Here is a 13,863-nt window from a genome sequence, read left to right as displayed (position 1 = left end):
AACCTGCCCAATTGTGAAAATCCAGATCAGTCAAAAAAAGAAGTTAGTGCTTGGTTTTATTTTTTTCTTGCAACACAGCTTCCCTAGTTTTAATTTCCACACATCTTTCCTTGAAGAGTAGGCTATCCCTTCCTTACTTGAACAAAGCACTACCACATATAGGAATCAAGAGTTTCATTGGATTTCCTTTTCCCCAGATCTCTTGCCTGCTGGGTCAGATTGAGTTGGAAGGTCGGAGACCTCCACTGATGGCGTCTGGCAAATCATTGCCCTGCTTTGAACCTTATGAATTCACCCCCAGGGCTGGTGGCTTTGTCACTGGAAGGTTTCTCACAGGTATTAGACCTCCGGTATGTATGTTTTGGTTTTTTTTTTTTTTACTTTGTTCTCTGTTTCTAGGCTCAGTGATAGGTGATCTGTTACCCCATTGACCAATCTGAGCAAGAGTGATCAAGTCACTTCCTTCTTGTCCACTAGATCCTAGGATCCCAAGAGGACACACCTGTGTAACATTTCTCATTGTAATGCCAGAGCTAGCACAGGATAGACACTCAGTAAATATTTGCTGGGAAATGAAAACAAAAAGAATTGTGCAACCTCTCTAGGCCAGTTCTTAGCAATATGTGAAGCAGCTGGAAAAGGCAATGAATGTCACTCACACAAAGATGTTTATGTTGCCAAAAGGAGCATCATAGAGATTGATTTTGCAAAGTTCCCAACTCTCAGGTTCCTTCCCTTCCCCAACTCCTTCATAGTGGGAAGATTAATGAGTATAGAAGATACCTAGTTTTGCTTTCGCACATGGAGTTCTCCCCTAGAAGAAGGGTTTCCCCTCACACTTGTCAGAAATGGCTTTTGGTATGTTAGCCCTTTTTTTTCCCTTAAGTATAGTGTTTCTCTGAAAGAGTAACCCCGTGAGCAGCTCACTAAGTCTGAGTTGTGTAAGTCTGAGTGTGAATTGTTTCAAAGCTATTAACCACTCAGCAGCCTTCTCTGTTCTCTCACATGGACTCTCCAGTGGTCATCTGTGGTCTGTGTTAAGGGATGGAGGTAGGTTGAGGTAGAACAGAATTTTCCAAATTCTGATTGTGCCTCTAATAAATGAAGAAGTCATTGGAGTAGATAGTGCCCAGCATTCCTTTATTTAATGAAAACAGTAGAGTGGTAAAGCAAATCTCAGATTTTTCCCACCTAGTTAGGATGGGATAGTATCATAAAGTTTTGGGTTGAGTTTTACATATTTATTCATGTGTGTGTCTATATTTACATGTATATATCTGCATTTGCTAATTATAATTGTAAATATATTCTTTTTTTGTTAATAGCTACTTTATTGTTTCACTGGTGCAAAAAAAATCATAATTTTGATGCATTTCCCATTAAATTTACAGTAATGGTTATACATAAATTATATATGGGCTGCTTACTCATTGTAATTATAGTAGTAGACATATATAATTTGAGACAGAAAGATTGCAAATTTGAAGCAGGCCAGGGAAATATGGCATGATTCTGTCCACAAAAAATGAAGGGAGGGAGGGAGGGAGGGAAGGAAAGGAAAGAAAGAAAGAAAGAAAAATTTTTTATAAAGCTTCTTTTGCCACTTTTTTTGTGATTGGTGGTGGTGGTGGTGGTTTTGTTTTATTTTGTTGACCACTGTTGGGAAATGGAATGCAAGTGTGGGACTGAACCAGTCAGGGTCAGAGCATCAGGGCCACTTGTCTTTGGAAATCAGGTGTGGAGGATGGCCCTGAGGATGGCACATACGGATACGGAGAGGCATTTGACTCATCTAGATGGGAACTGTTACTTCTGGTACTCTGTTCCTCCACCTTAGGCAGCATAACAGAGACCATGGGACAACAGAAGTAACTTAGGCCATTGGATTCTTCAAAGCCAAGGAATCAGTACCTAGGAGGGGAAGAGTTATCTGGTCAGGAAAGGTTGCTTGGGGTGTCAGCCTGAGTAGCCCTGCAGAAAGTGCCTACTGCATCTTTGGGACCATATTCTTTTCTCCCACAGGAGTTCTTCTTTCACTGCATGGCAGGGCGAGAGGGCCTGGTAGATACTGCTGTGAAAACCAGCCGTTCTGGCTATCTCCAAAGGTAAAAGCACCTGTGAGCTGCTGTTTGATGGGGTTGCTATCCTAGTGCCCTGCACATGTTACCTCTTACTGAAGAGTCTTTGGTTGATTTCTTTAAAAAAAAATGTTTTAAAAATCTTGATAGAGCTGGGCACTGGTGGCTCATGCCTGTAATCCTAGCTTCTCAGGAGGCTGAGATCTGAGGATCACAGTTTATAGGCAGTCCAGGTAGGATTCCATGAGACTTTTTTTCTTTTTGGTTGGTCATGGGGTTTGAACTCTGGGCTTGGGCGCTGACCCTGCACTCTTCAGCTCAAGGCGAGTGGTCTACGGCTTGAGCCACAGTGCCACTTCCAGTTTTCTAGTAGTTTATTGGAGATAAGAATCTCACTGACTTTCCTGCCCTGGCTGGCTTTGAACCTCGATCCTCAGATCAGAGCCTCGATCCTCAGATCAGAGCCTCCTGAGTAGCTAGGTTTATAGGCAGTAGCCACCGGTGCCCAGCTTTCCATGAGACTCTTATCTCCAGTTAACCACCAAGAAGCTGGAAGTGGACCTATGGCTCAAATGGTAGAACATTAGCCTTGAGCAAGAAAAAAAAAAGCTCAGAGCCAGTCCTCAAGCCCTGAGTTCTAGCTCTAGGATCAGTGCAGACACACAAAAATAATCTTGATGGGTACGCAAGAAGATAGAAAACAGAAGCTATTGGGGCTGGGAATGTGGCTTAGCAGTAGAGTGCTTGCCCTAGGTTTGATTTGTCAGACCACATAAACAGAAAAACCCAGAAGTGGCAATTTTTCAAACTTGGTTTACCCTAGGAGGAAGCAGCACACAGCGATTGCGTGAACCTGCCCTTTGGTTCATTAATGCTAAGTGTGAGTTTAAGCTTTTAGGGAATTCTTTTATGTTTTACAGAAAGTGGAAATTCTGATGATCATAAAAAGAAATGATAATGGGAAATGATGGAAATGGTGTAAATCCCCTAGCCTCTTTTTTTTTTTTTTTTTTTTTTTGGTCAGTCATGGGGCCTGAACTCGGCCTGGGCGCTGTCCCTCAGCTCTTCAGCTCAAGTCTAGTGCTCTACCACTTGAGCCACAGCGTCACTTCCAGCTTTTTCTGCTTATGTGGTGCTGAGGAATAGAACCCAGGGTCTCATGCATGCAAGGCAAGCACTCTACCACTGAGCCACCTTTCCAGCCCCATTCTCTTGCCTCTTGAGCCTGCCTTTAAAGTTATATCCTCAAAGAACTGAGCAGGGTTGGAGGGATGCCACTCCATTTCTTCCCCTCAGCATTCTACCTGTTGGTTCCAGCTTTGTCCTGTTTCTAAGCTTAGATTTGCCATGCCTGCATTCAGTGTTCTGGTGTTTTCTCCTGTGGTTCCTGTGGTTATTGAGGTGGATAGGGCTAGAGTAGGATCAAGAAACACCTAGGTGGTCCATCGGATCCTATCTGCAGAGCTAGCAGTGCTCTGCAGTCAGGGCCAGCTCCTGTCCTTTCCCAGGGCTTGAGTCACACAGCTGATGCTACCATCCTTGCCAGGCTCTGGGAGCTGTGAAAGATGTGACTAACACTGTGCTGTGTCCTTAGAGCTCAGAGTCGTTACCAGGGGGAAGGAACCAGGCTCCTAAGGTGACCAAAGAAACTGAGGTAGTAGCCAGAAAGGTAACAAAACATCCAGGACAAGGGCAGAAAGCAAGAGAAGTCAAGGGAAGCAGCTGGCAATGGGAGGACTGAGTATACAGGTCATTAGATTAACATTTGGTTCCCTTTTTTTCCCAGTCCTGGGGCTTGAACTCAAGGCCTAGATGGTGTCCCTGAGCTGCTTTTGCTTAAGCACTCTATCACTTAATCCACAGCTTCACTTCTGGGTTTTTGGTAGTTAAATGGAGGTAAGAGTCTCATGGACTTTCTTGCCCTGGCTGGCTTCCTTAGTAGCTAGGATTACACTTGTGAACTACTGTCATCCAGCAGTACTTAGTTCCTGATTGGGGTCCCTCAGTATCTGTAACACTCACCACACTGACACGAGGATTTGGGGATTCTAGTAGTTTCCCTGTCTTGCCTACTTGTGGATCTGAGGATGCTGGTCCCAGGATGATATGTGGTACAGGAGAGGGAAAGGGCAGGGAGTAAACCCAGCAACTGGGCAGATGGGAGGCCATCTCCAAGAGTAGAAGCCAAGCTCTTAGTCTCCTCTTGGAGATCTACCAGGTTAAGGGATGCTGGAGCTCAGACCCTGGCATACCAGAGCTCTGTCCTGTCCTGAAGTTTTGTTTGTATGCAAAACAGCAGTCCCTTATACTACTCCCTCCCCATGAGATCCTTTCTGAGAGGTGTATGCCTGATGGTCACTGAGCCCAATGGCCTCCTTATTAGGTGTATCATCAAGCACTTGGAAGGCCTTGTTGTCCAGTATGATCTGACAGTCCGTGACAGCGATGGCAGCGTGGTGCAGTTCCTATATGGGGAAGATGGCCTGGATATCCCCAAGACGCAGTTCTTGCAGCCCAAGCAGTTTCCCTTCCTGGCCAGCAACTATGAGGTATATTACCAATCTCTGTTCATGCATCAGGCCTCTATCACAACCAGAATTCTGAGAGTACCCTGAACTGAAGCCACCCAATCTGTGCAGCTGTGAGAAAGTTGAGTGGAAAGGTTTGTAAAGCACCCACCAGTGTCTTGACACACTTGAAAATTTTCAGAGCCACAGGCCACAGGCCTGATCAGTTGAAGTGATGATGGGGCTTGAGCATTTCTGGAGTAACAGTTTCTATTTAGAGGCAATTGCTACATTTGGTTTCTAACTGAAAGTTACCAGTGCTGAGTGCTGGGTTTATCCTCACCACAACTGTGGGAGGTGGTAACTCTCTGGGGGAAGTGGCCTGCTGTTTTTACAGCTGAAGGAGCTAAATATGCAGCTGACATAACCAGTTGGTGAAAACGGTATTGCCAGCATTTGAACCCAGATCACCGGATACATGTTTATGATGTTCTTGCTGCCTTGTGGCTTTGTAATGACAATCTCCATTGTCTGAACTTTCAATCACCCTGTGTTACAGTAGGAAAATGAAACTGACTGTGACCTGTCCAAGATGATGGAGCTGATGGTAGAATTGAAGGTCATGCTCTGGTTCTTGGTTCTTTCCCTTCTGGAGCTTGTCCTTGGTCTTTGGCCACCCTCTTTGGCCTCTTCTTTCTTTCTAAATCTCCTTTCTATTCCTAGAGGGGTTCTGAGTGTGCCTTTATCCCCTAAGACCACCAGCTCCTACATCTGATCCGTACAGCAAGGACTTGGATCACCAGTACTCAGTTTTTGAGATGTATTATAAAGACATATAGGTCCTATGAAGCATGTGTTGTCTGCTACACCCCATCTCTCATCTTGTATGTGCGTGGTTTGTTTAGGTGATAATGAAATCAAAGCATCTCCATGAAGTTTTGTCCAGAGCAGATCCTCAGAAAGCTCTCCGTCACTTCAGAGCCATTAAAAAATGGCACAGCAAGCATTCTACTGCCCAGCTAAGGAAAGGTGCCTTCCTGAATTACTCCCAAAAGATGCAGGCAGCTGTGAAAGCCTTGAACCTCGAGGGCAAGAACCAGAATGGCCGCAGCCCAGAAACTCAACAGGTGATAAAGAGAGATGGTATCCCTATTCTCTGGCATGTCCAAGCCTTGGGAACGGTTTGAAAGATATGGAATTGTTCCCTAATACCGGGTATTGTGTTGAAATCAGTCAGGACACCAGTGGTGCTTAAGTAAGATTATAAGAAGGGGACTCTTTTACAATGATGTGGATAGGGCTTGGGACCAGTCAGCTGATGACTTCAGAGTTCATTATCAACCTTGGTATGAAGGATCAGGGAGAGTAGTAACTAGACTTGGAGAGGGTGTGTAATTATAGGTAGAACCATGAGTAGAGATACTATTAGAAGTTGCCTATGATGCTAGTATAAGCCAGAAACAGAGGTTCTTTTAAAATCATTCACTTTGGATACAATATGTGTGAAGAGACTGGATCTGAGGTTAACAGGGATCCAACATAGTCACTTCTCTCCTAGTGACAGTATCTTAACATAATCATTACACTTTTCCATTTGACTCCAGAACAATCCCACTTGGATCTGTAGTAAATTATGTAGCCCCTCTACCTGCGCTTAGATGGGCCAGAATGAGGACTGACAATCGTGGTCAACAGCTTCCCTTTCCCTGTTTACATTGTTGTGTTATTTTTTACCTTGTGGAGTCAGGTTTCTTTCTGTCTTAGTGTTCTGCCTGCTCTTATCTAAACCAATGCTTTTGAGCCTCCTCATGCCACTGGTTTTCCCAAGAGGACAGCCCTATTCCTTTTAGTTAGCTTCCCATGTAGCTGAGACTCATCTTTCCCTCCATTCAGATGTTACAGATGTGGTATGAGTTGGATGAACAGAGCAGGTGGAAATACCAGAAGAAAGCAGCCTCTTGTCCTGACCCCAGTCTGTCTGTGTGGCGCCCGGACATCTACTTTGCATCTGTCTCAGAAACATTTGAAAAAAAGATGGATGACTACAGTCAAGAATGGGCAGCTCAAGCAGAGAAGAATTACATGAAATCAGAGCTTTCTCTCGACAGGTGAAACACTAATTTGTAGCATGGCACGTGTGGAGGGAATCCTCTCAGTCTCAGCCAGCCCACTGGAGAAGAAGAGGGCCGCCTCCAGAGTTGAGACTCCAGCAGGAGGGCGGGATCTGAGACAGTAGGAAGCTTTTAATGGATACTGAGGCAGATGAGAACAGTTAGACAGAAGTGTCCACTCTCCAGAGTTTGGTGTAGTGGACATGGCTATGAGTAAAAGAACCAGTCTGGTCACCATTCAGTATCTGCCAACTCTGACCCAGACAGGTCACTCACTGTCCCAGGACACTGCATCTCAACTGATCCAGTGACTCCACTGATACTTTTGAGTTTGAGTTTCCAGGTTGAAGGAAGAAGGTCTATGTGGAAACCTCAGCATGGATAAGTGCACACACACACACACACACACACACACACACACACACACACACACACACACTCCTCTCTCTCTCTCTCTCTCTCTCTCTCTCTCTCTCTCTCTCCCTCCCCCTCTCTCTCCCCCCCCCCTTTGGTCTAGGTAGGCAGGAAGCCAGGCATGATGCAAACTTGCACAGAGGGTCAGACTATCACAAGGGCCCAGAGATGCCTGCTCTGCTTTGGTCCTAAGCTTTACATGAAGTTCACCAAGAGTGCAGTGCCAGACCTGAGGTCATTTCCCCCAGTCCTACCCCTGTGATAGCAGATGAGGTGTAGGGACTGGCTGACAGAGGGTTCAGGAGTAAGACTGACAGCTGGATACTGGGGAGCAGTACACAAATGAGCAAAGACACTTGCCTGAGTGTAAGAACTGGAAAGAAATCCAGGATTCTCTCTATCCCTTTAGCATAGTCAGGCTTGGAGATCCTAGCTAAGTTGTCCAGGCTGCCAGCTGGGCTTCCCCTAAAAGAGAAAAATTCAAAGCTCTCCAACTCCCACCTAAATCCCTGCAGCCTAGGAGGCTGCATTTGCCATAGCAGGCCCTACAAGAACTCACATGGAAATGTAGCTTTATTACTTCTCTCTACTGAGCCACTGCCCTTCACTGCACATGGTCATTCCTTGTAATACAGAGTTTGTAAAGGGCTAGCTGTTATAGGAAGGATGGTTAGTACATGCTTAATGTTTTGTTTTGCTTGGGTTTGGGGTTCTTATTTTGTTATATTTGTTTAATTTTGGTTTTTTGTTATTGTTAAGTTTTTGTTATTTCAAGACAGGATCTTGCTAGGTTGCCCAGGCTAGCCTCAAACTCACAGATTTTCCAACCTCAGTCTGCAGAGTGCTCTATCGTACTCAATTTGACTTTCATAGATAATTCTGATGAGATCTACATCCACTTATAGTAATAAAGAAAATAAGATTGTACCATTGCTTAGTGAACCTGAACTTCTTTCTCAGTTCATACAGCAGGAGTTGTAGACTCCAAACTGCCAAAACTAGTTTGGAGGCAGAAGGACAAAGGAAAATGGAAATGATCCCAGAAATTTATTGCTCAGGATCCTGTAATAAGTGGCCCAATGTGGACATAATGACATTTTTGCTGCCAACACAAACAGTCTGAGCAAGGATGGTTAGTGCTTTACCACCCGGCTAAGAGGTTTACTGGGTAGTTTTAGGGCATTGCAGGTGACTTGCAGGAATCTTTTTAAAGATGAGAGAGATCATTTGCCTAGGAGAAGCCTGTCTGGGAAGAGGGAGGAGGGAGGGTTTGGGTTTCTGGTTTCAGGTGACTTGATGGAAGTCACCTACCTCCTCCTGACCTCCCACTGCCCCCTACTCTCTCCAGGCTGAGAACCTTGCTGCAGCTAAAATGGCAGCGCTCGCTGTGCGACCCAGGCGAGGCTGTGGGACTGCTGGCTGCCCAGAGCATTGGGGAGCCCTCCACACAGATGACTCTGAACACCTTCCACTTCGCAGGCAGAGGCGAGATGAACGTCACCCTGGGTATTCCAAGGTGCGAGGTTAGCAGGGTAAATGGATGAGATCTGCCCTAGTTCTCTCAGGAAAGGAGTCGTTTGATGGGGGGCAAGAAGGGAGCAAGTGTGAGTGAGATTAGGGCTCATCAAAGTGCTTATTAGGGTTGGAATTTCCAGAGTCTAACTAGTTTCTGTGGCCAGATCAATGCTTAGGCCTTTTTAAGATTTCTGTTTGTTCCTTTGGTAACTCCTGTATTAGAGTTACCAGGGATACTTATAGATTGCATTGTTTAAAATCCCCAACATCCCAACGAAGGCCATCTGGTTACTCAGCTCCAGGGGTGCCATTCCTATGGCTGTGACCCTTTAAGTACATGGATGCATGCTGCAGTGTAATTGCTAGGTGAAAAGAGTATAGACTCAGATCCATGACAATCAGTCTGTGATCTGCCACTTTCTGGCAATTAGATTCTAGGCAGCCTTGTTGACTTCTCAACTGTGGAGTACCCTCCTGTGGACTACAAGAGGTCAGGTCCACCGTGAGCTGGCTGAGTTTATGGGTAGAGCATAGAAGGAACGCCACAGTGCAGATTTGACTTGCTTTTCTGGTTATTGTTTACTTCTTAGGAAGCAAGAATTCATGAGCCAGCGCTCCAGGGAGAAGTCAGACAAGGAGAGTCTCTCTATGTCCCATGGGGCAGAGCTGATTCCTAACCTTCCCTTGTGAGATCCCAAGGGTTTTTACATCCCAGAAAAACTCATATATTTAGAAGAGGCTTCAGATGAACAGATTCCCTAATCTGGTTACCTCTTACAATGATGTGCCCTTATTCTGTAACAGGTTAAGGGAGATTCTCATGGTGGCTAGTGCCAACATCAAGACACCCATGATGAGTGTCCCCGTCTTCAACACCAAGAAAGCCCTGAAGAGAGTGAAGAGCCTGAAGAAGCAGCTCACCAGGGTGTGCCTAGGGGAGGTAAGTATCTCTTGGGCTTGGGTAGCACACTGGGTAGAGGCAGGATGCTCTGTCCTCCCATCTGTAGAGCAGACTTTTGACTGCTTAGACCCTTCCTACTAGGGAGAGAGAGGCTAAGGGATGGATCAAGAGCCTTTTAAGATAACCATTAGTTCTGCAGCATTTTCGTGTGCCTAACAAGTATAGTAAGAATGCTTCTTGGGTTGGCTTACCAGCATTGCTTTTAGGGAGACACAGGAAGGCTCCTACTCCTCCCAGGCTTATGATACTCTGGAGATGGCTTCTAAGCTGTGGGCCTCCACCCTGTTTCTCCAAGGACTCATGTAGGCAGATCTCACTAGGGTTGGGATTTTACCCTGTGTCCCTAGCTGCTGTCCTTTCAAACCCTTGGTTTCCCACAGTCCACTTGCAGCGCAGTCTCCTGGGACATGGACAAGTCATGTTCTCTGCTCTTCTCATTCTAGGTGTTGCAGAAAGTTGATGTCCAGGAGTCCTTCTGCATGGGGGAAAAACAGAACAAATTCCGGGTGTATGAGCTGAGGTTTGAGTTCCTGCCGCATGCCTATTACCAACAGGAGAAGTGCCTGAGACCTGAGGACATCCTGCATTTCATGGAAACAAGGTCAGAATTCGGGCCATATTTGTTGATGATTATGGCCCATAGAGTACTCCTGGCCACAGGCTTCCAGGAGATGGTGCGCATTTTCCCAGCAAGCTCTGTAAAAGAAGTGTGTAGGAACTGCAGACCCTACAGCCTCATCCACAAACCTCACCCTGATCTGGCTTGTAAGTGTGAATTAGTTAACAACACATTACCTTGGGTTGATGGCTCAAGAAGTCATCCTCTTGAGCATGTAGTGTGAAGATGTGAAAGTATGTTTACAAGAGAGAGAAGGAAGTCCCACCACAGTGGTGCCTCTGATGTCAGCCCAGCACATGGAGTTAGTAATGGGATATAATTCCAGGCAGCATAATGAGGTTCCTGTTACGTTTACAGTTTGTCAGTAATGAACAGTGTCATACTGCTTTTAAACCCTGGTTTAATAACTTGAGGTTGCTTGTAGCTTCTTACAAAGGCATTTCTATCTGGTGAACTTTATTTTTCTCTCAAGTTTAGACTACTCTAAGGCATTTGAAAAGTGTAGTCTACAATGCTGATTGCACAGAGTTAGGAGGGTGGACTCTTTATGACTGGAGAAAGCAGAAAAGAACCACAAAAGCACTTCTGACTCAACACTGACCCTAATAGTAGCAAACTCCAAAGGCTGCAGAATGCAGGAGATAGCAGAGTCCAGTAAAGTGGACTGGCAGACTTGAAGCATGTGGAACCTATCTCAAGGAATTGGTTACTCCATGCATAGATGTGAGCCACAGTGGCTAGATCTTCTGATTTAAAACAAAGTCTGCCTTCTTTTTTCCTTTTTCTCTTCCTTCCTTTTTTCTCTCCTTCCCTCCCTCCCTCCTTCCCTCCCTTCTTCCTTCCTTCCTTCCCTCCCTCCCTCCCTTCCTTCTTCCATCCTTCCTTCCTTCCTCCCTTCTTCCATCCTTTCTTCCTTCCTTCCTTCCTTCCTTCCTTCCTTCCTTCCTTCCTTCCTTTCTTTCTTTCTCTGGTTGCCTGCTTTCATGTTTTTTTTTTCTTTTTTCCAACCCTGGGGCTTGAACTCAAAGCCCTGGCATCCCTGAGCTTTTTGTGCTCAAGGCTAGCTAGCAGTGTACCACTTGAGCCACAGCTCCATTTCTGGCTTTTGTGGCAGTAAATTAGAGATAAGAGTGTCACAGACTTCTCTACAGGCTGGCTTCCTGCAATCTTCAGATTTCAACCTCCTGAGTAGCTAGTTTTACAGGTATGAGCCATGATGCCGGATTCTACTTTTGCTTTTTTAAGAGGAACTGTAACTAATTCATATCCTTTTAAAAGCCCAGTAGACAAGAGAAACTATATCTGTAGAGAAGATTGGACCTGGAGCCATTGACCACTGCCTATAATCTAGACCATCTGGTTCTTCCCAGAGCTGCTCAGATATGGAGAATTGGTAGCAGAGCAGAAAAGAAAGTTTCTCTTCCTTCAACCATCTCACAGCTGCACAAAGCCACCAAAGTTGGTCACTGGGGCAAGTGAGAACAGGAGTGGAGCCAAGACCTGATTCTTTATTTCCCTGCCCCATAAGTAAGGTCTGGCTGCAGGCCAATCCTCTACGCAGATGGCCTATAAGATGTTGGGTATCAGGGTAGAAGAGTTTGGATCCAAATTAAGCCCTTCAGGCCATTCCCTAGGTGGATCCTACTTCAGATGATAAAAGCTCTAAGCTTGTTGCTAGTTGGGTCTTGGGGAGGACATGCATCAGCACCTACCCAGGTCAGGTGCTCCACATGTTCTGGAACACTGGGAACAGTGACAGTCATGTGGGGCTCCATCCTGCCAGCTCATTAATTAACAGAGAGGAGCAAGTGCAACAGATGTTTGTACTGGCCTGGAAGCCCTCTTCTGAGAAGTGGGACTTAGGATCACATTACCTCTTGAGAATGATGGAGAGTGGATGGAGTCTACAGCCTGGCCCATTTCTCTTCACCTGAGACTCCACAGCAGCTAGGTTGCCACAAAGATATGCTAGGCTGTGGTTAGAGTTCATTTACTGACATTACCTCATGGAACTGAAAATAGTAAATTACTTTTTAAACTTTCTTCCTGATAAATGACAGCCCTGGCTTGTTCCCAACAGTGAAGTAGTTTTTCATCCTAGTTGTGTTATGTTTATACACTTGAAAAGCTGTAATAAACAAGGCATGTGCAGTCATTTCCGGTAGGGATAGTCTTAGTGACTTCAGCAGCAGGACTCTGAGGACTCAGACAAGATGAATGCCAGAGCAGACTGAACTAGGCTGTGGGTTTGGAGTCCCTTTATCAAGCTTGGCAGTAACCACTTTAAGACCTCAGGGCTCAAAGGAAATGGAAGGGGGTTGGGAATGTGCTTACAGAAAAGCCACTCTCCCCCTAAAGCGGTTTCTCCTTTATCCCCTTTCCCTCTCCCTCCTCTTTTTGCTACCTTCTTCCCTTTCTTCTCTCCCAGTCATGGAGAGACTTTTGAGTCCCATAAATTAGAGAGAAAAATAGGACAGAGGAGCCAGATGGAGGTGTCCATAGGCAGGACAGTCTCTGATGGCTATACTGGCACCGATCACTTTGAATATTTTTGTGTTATCTATAAGATGGGCTGGGCTGGTAAGTTGAAAGAGCACAGAGTAGAAGCAACGGGAGAAGGGTAGGTTTTGGCTTCCAGTCCTGGCCTGAGATCGACCCCATGGCTGTCTCTGTAGTTAGAATGTCTGTGAATCTGACTCTACAAGCAGCAAATGGTGAGGATATTGCCTAACACTTTCAGAAACAGCCAAGAGTCATCTTCCCAGCTTGTAATTATTTATGTGGGAGGGGAGGTCCCTCTGCCAACCACTCCTGTTCCCTTCAGTTGGCACACACTGACAAATAGCACAGCCTTTATTCACTGAGGGCTATCATCTCCCTTACTCTTAGCAAGGTCACAGAAGGACAAACTGGCTGCACCTCAGAAACACTCGCATACTGCTGATCAGCTTTTTTCATTGTACCCTCTCCCAATTCTCATCAGTCCTAGTCACCAAAAGATGTGGGCAAGGTAGACAGGGTTCTGGCTGGGGATCATAGGAGTCCTTGTGGAGAAATTGCATCTGCATTTTGACCCAGCCTTGAAGGATAGGTACAGCACTAGCAGGCAGAAGGACTGGGAAAGTCTCTGGCAGAGCAGGCTAGAACAAAGCCCAGAGGATGATTGGGGATGGGAGGAGGCAGCCAGTGAGGCTGAGGGCAGTTGGGAATGTCTGGGTGGGGCCTCAGAGATGAGTTGTTGCCACACATCGACACAGACCACACGTGGGACCTGAGGAGATAAGCAGTAACCCCAGCAGAGGGAAGCACCCCACTCCTCCTCTTCTTTGTAGTACCTGTGAGCAAGGTGAGAGCAGTCCCACATTATGGACAAGATCAAGGGCTTCATCTCTGCTTGGACACAATGGGGACATGAATGTGAACTTGAGCCTGTCCTTTCCAAAACATTTTCCCATCCCTCTCTTCCCAGTTCTTTCTAAAGCCATGACTTGCTTCCTCTTGTGTCTAGAGTCTGGATAGCCTCTCAGTTGCCACTGGGCCTCATTTTTCTGACAAATACCAAAACTCAACAAAACTATGTGCCTGTTTAAAAATCTAAAAAAAAGGGAGAGAAGATGCTATTCTTGTTTACTGCAAAATAGTAAATGTTTGATCTGCC

At 45.7% G+C, this 13,863-nt stretch overlaps 1 protein-coding gene across 1 annotated transcript in view; it reads left to right on the top strand.

Annotated features, from left to right (window-relative positions):
- LOC138804706 (DNA-directed RNA polymerase I subunit RPA1) overlaps positions 1-13,863 on the top strand; it is a 74,119-nt gene that overhangs the window by 45,918 nt on the left and 14,338 nt on the right. The window contains exons 20-27 of the mRNA XM_069989152.1: positions 198-350; positions 2,023-2,105; positions 4,462-4,627; positions 5,491-5,712; positions 6,479-6,693; positions 8,459-8,626; positions 9,430-9,565; positions 10,030-10,187. Of these exons, the coding sequence (XP_069845253.1) occupies positions 198-350; positions 2,023-2,105; positions 4,462-4,627; positions 5,491-5,712; positions 6,479-6,693; positions 8,459-8,626; positions 9,430-9,565; positions 10,030-10,187 (1,301 nt within the window). The remainder of the gene's footprint in view (positions 1-197; positions 351-2,022; positions 2,106-4,461; positions 4,628-5,490; positions 5,713-6,478; positions 6,694-8,458; positions 8,627-9,429; positions 9,566-10,029; positions 10,188-13,863) is intronic.

Source organism: Dipodomys merriami, unplaced genomic scaffold, assembly GCF_024711535.1.
Source record: "Dipodomys merriami isolate MVZ:Mamm:240054 unplaced genomic scaffold, mDipMer1.0.p SCAF_37, whole genome shotgun sequence".
Classification (NCBI taxonomy): Eukaryota; Metazoa; Chordata; class Mammalia; order Rodentia; family Heteromyidae; genus Dipodomys; species Dipodomys merriami.
The sequence above is the reverse complement of the archived record's forward strand: the minus strand, read 5'-3'. Positions and strand labels throughout refer to the sequence as shown.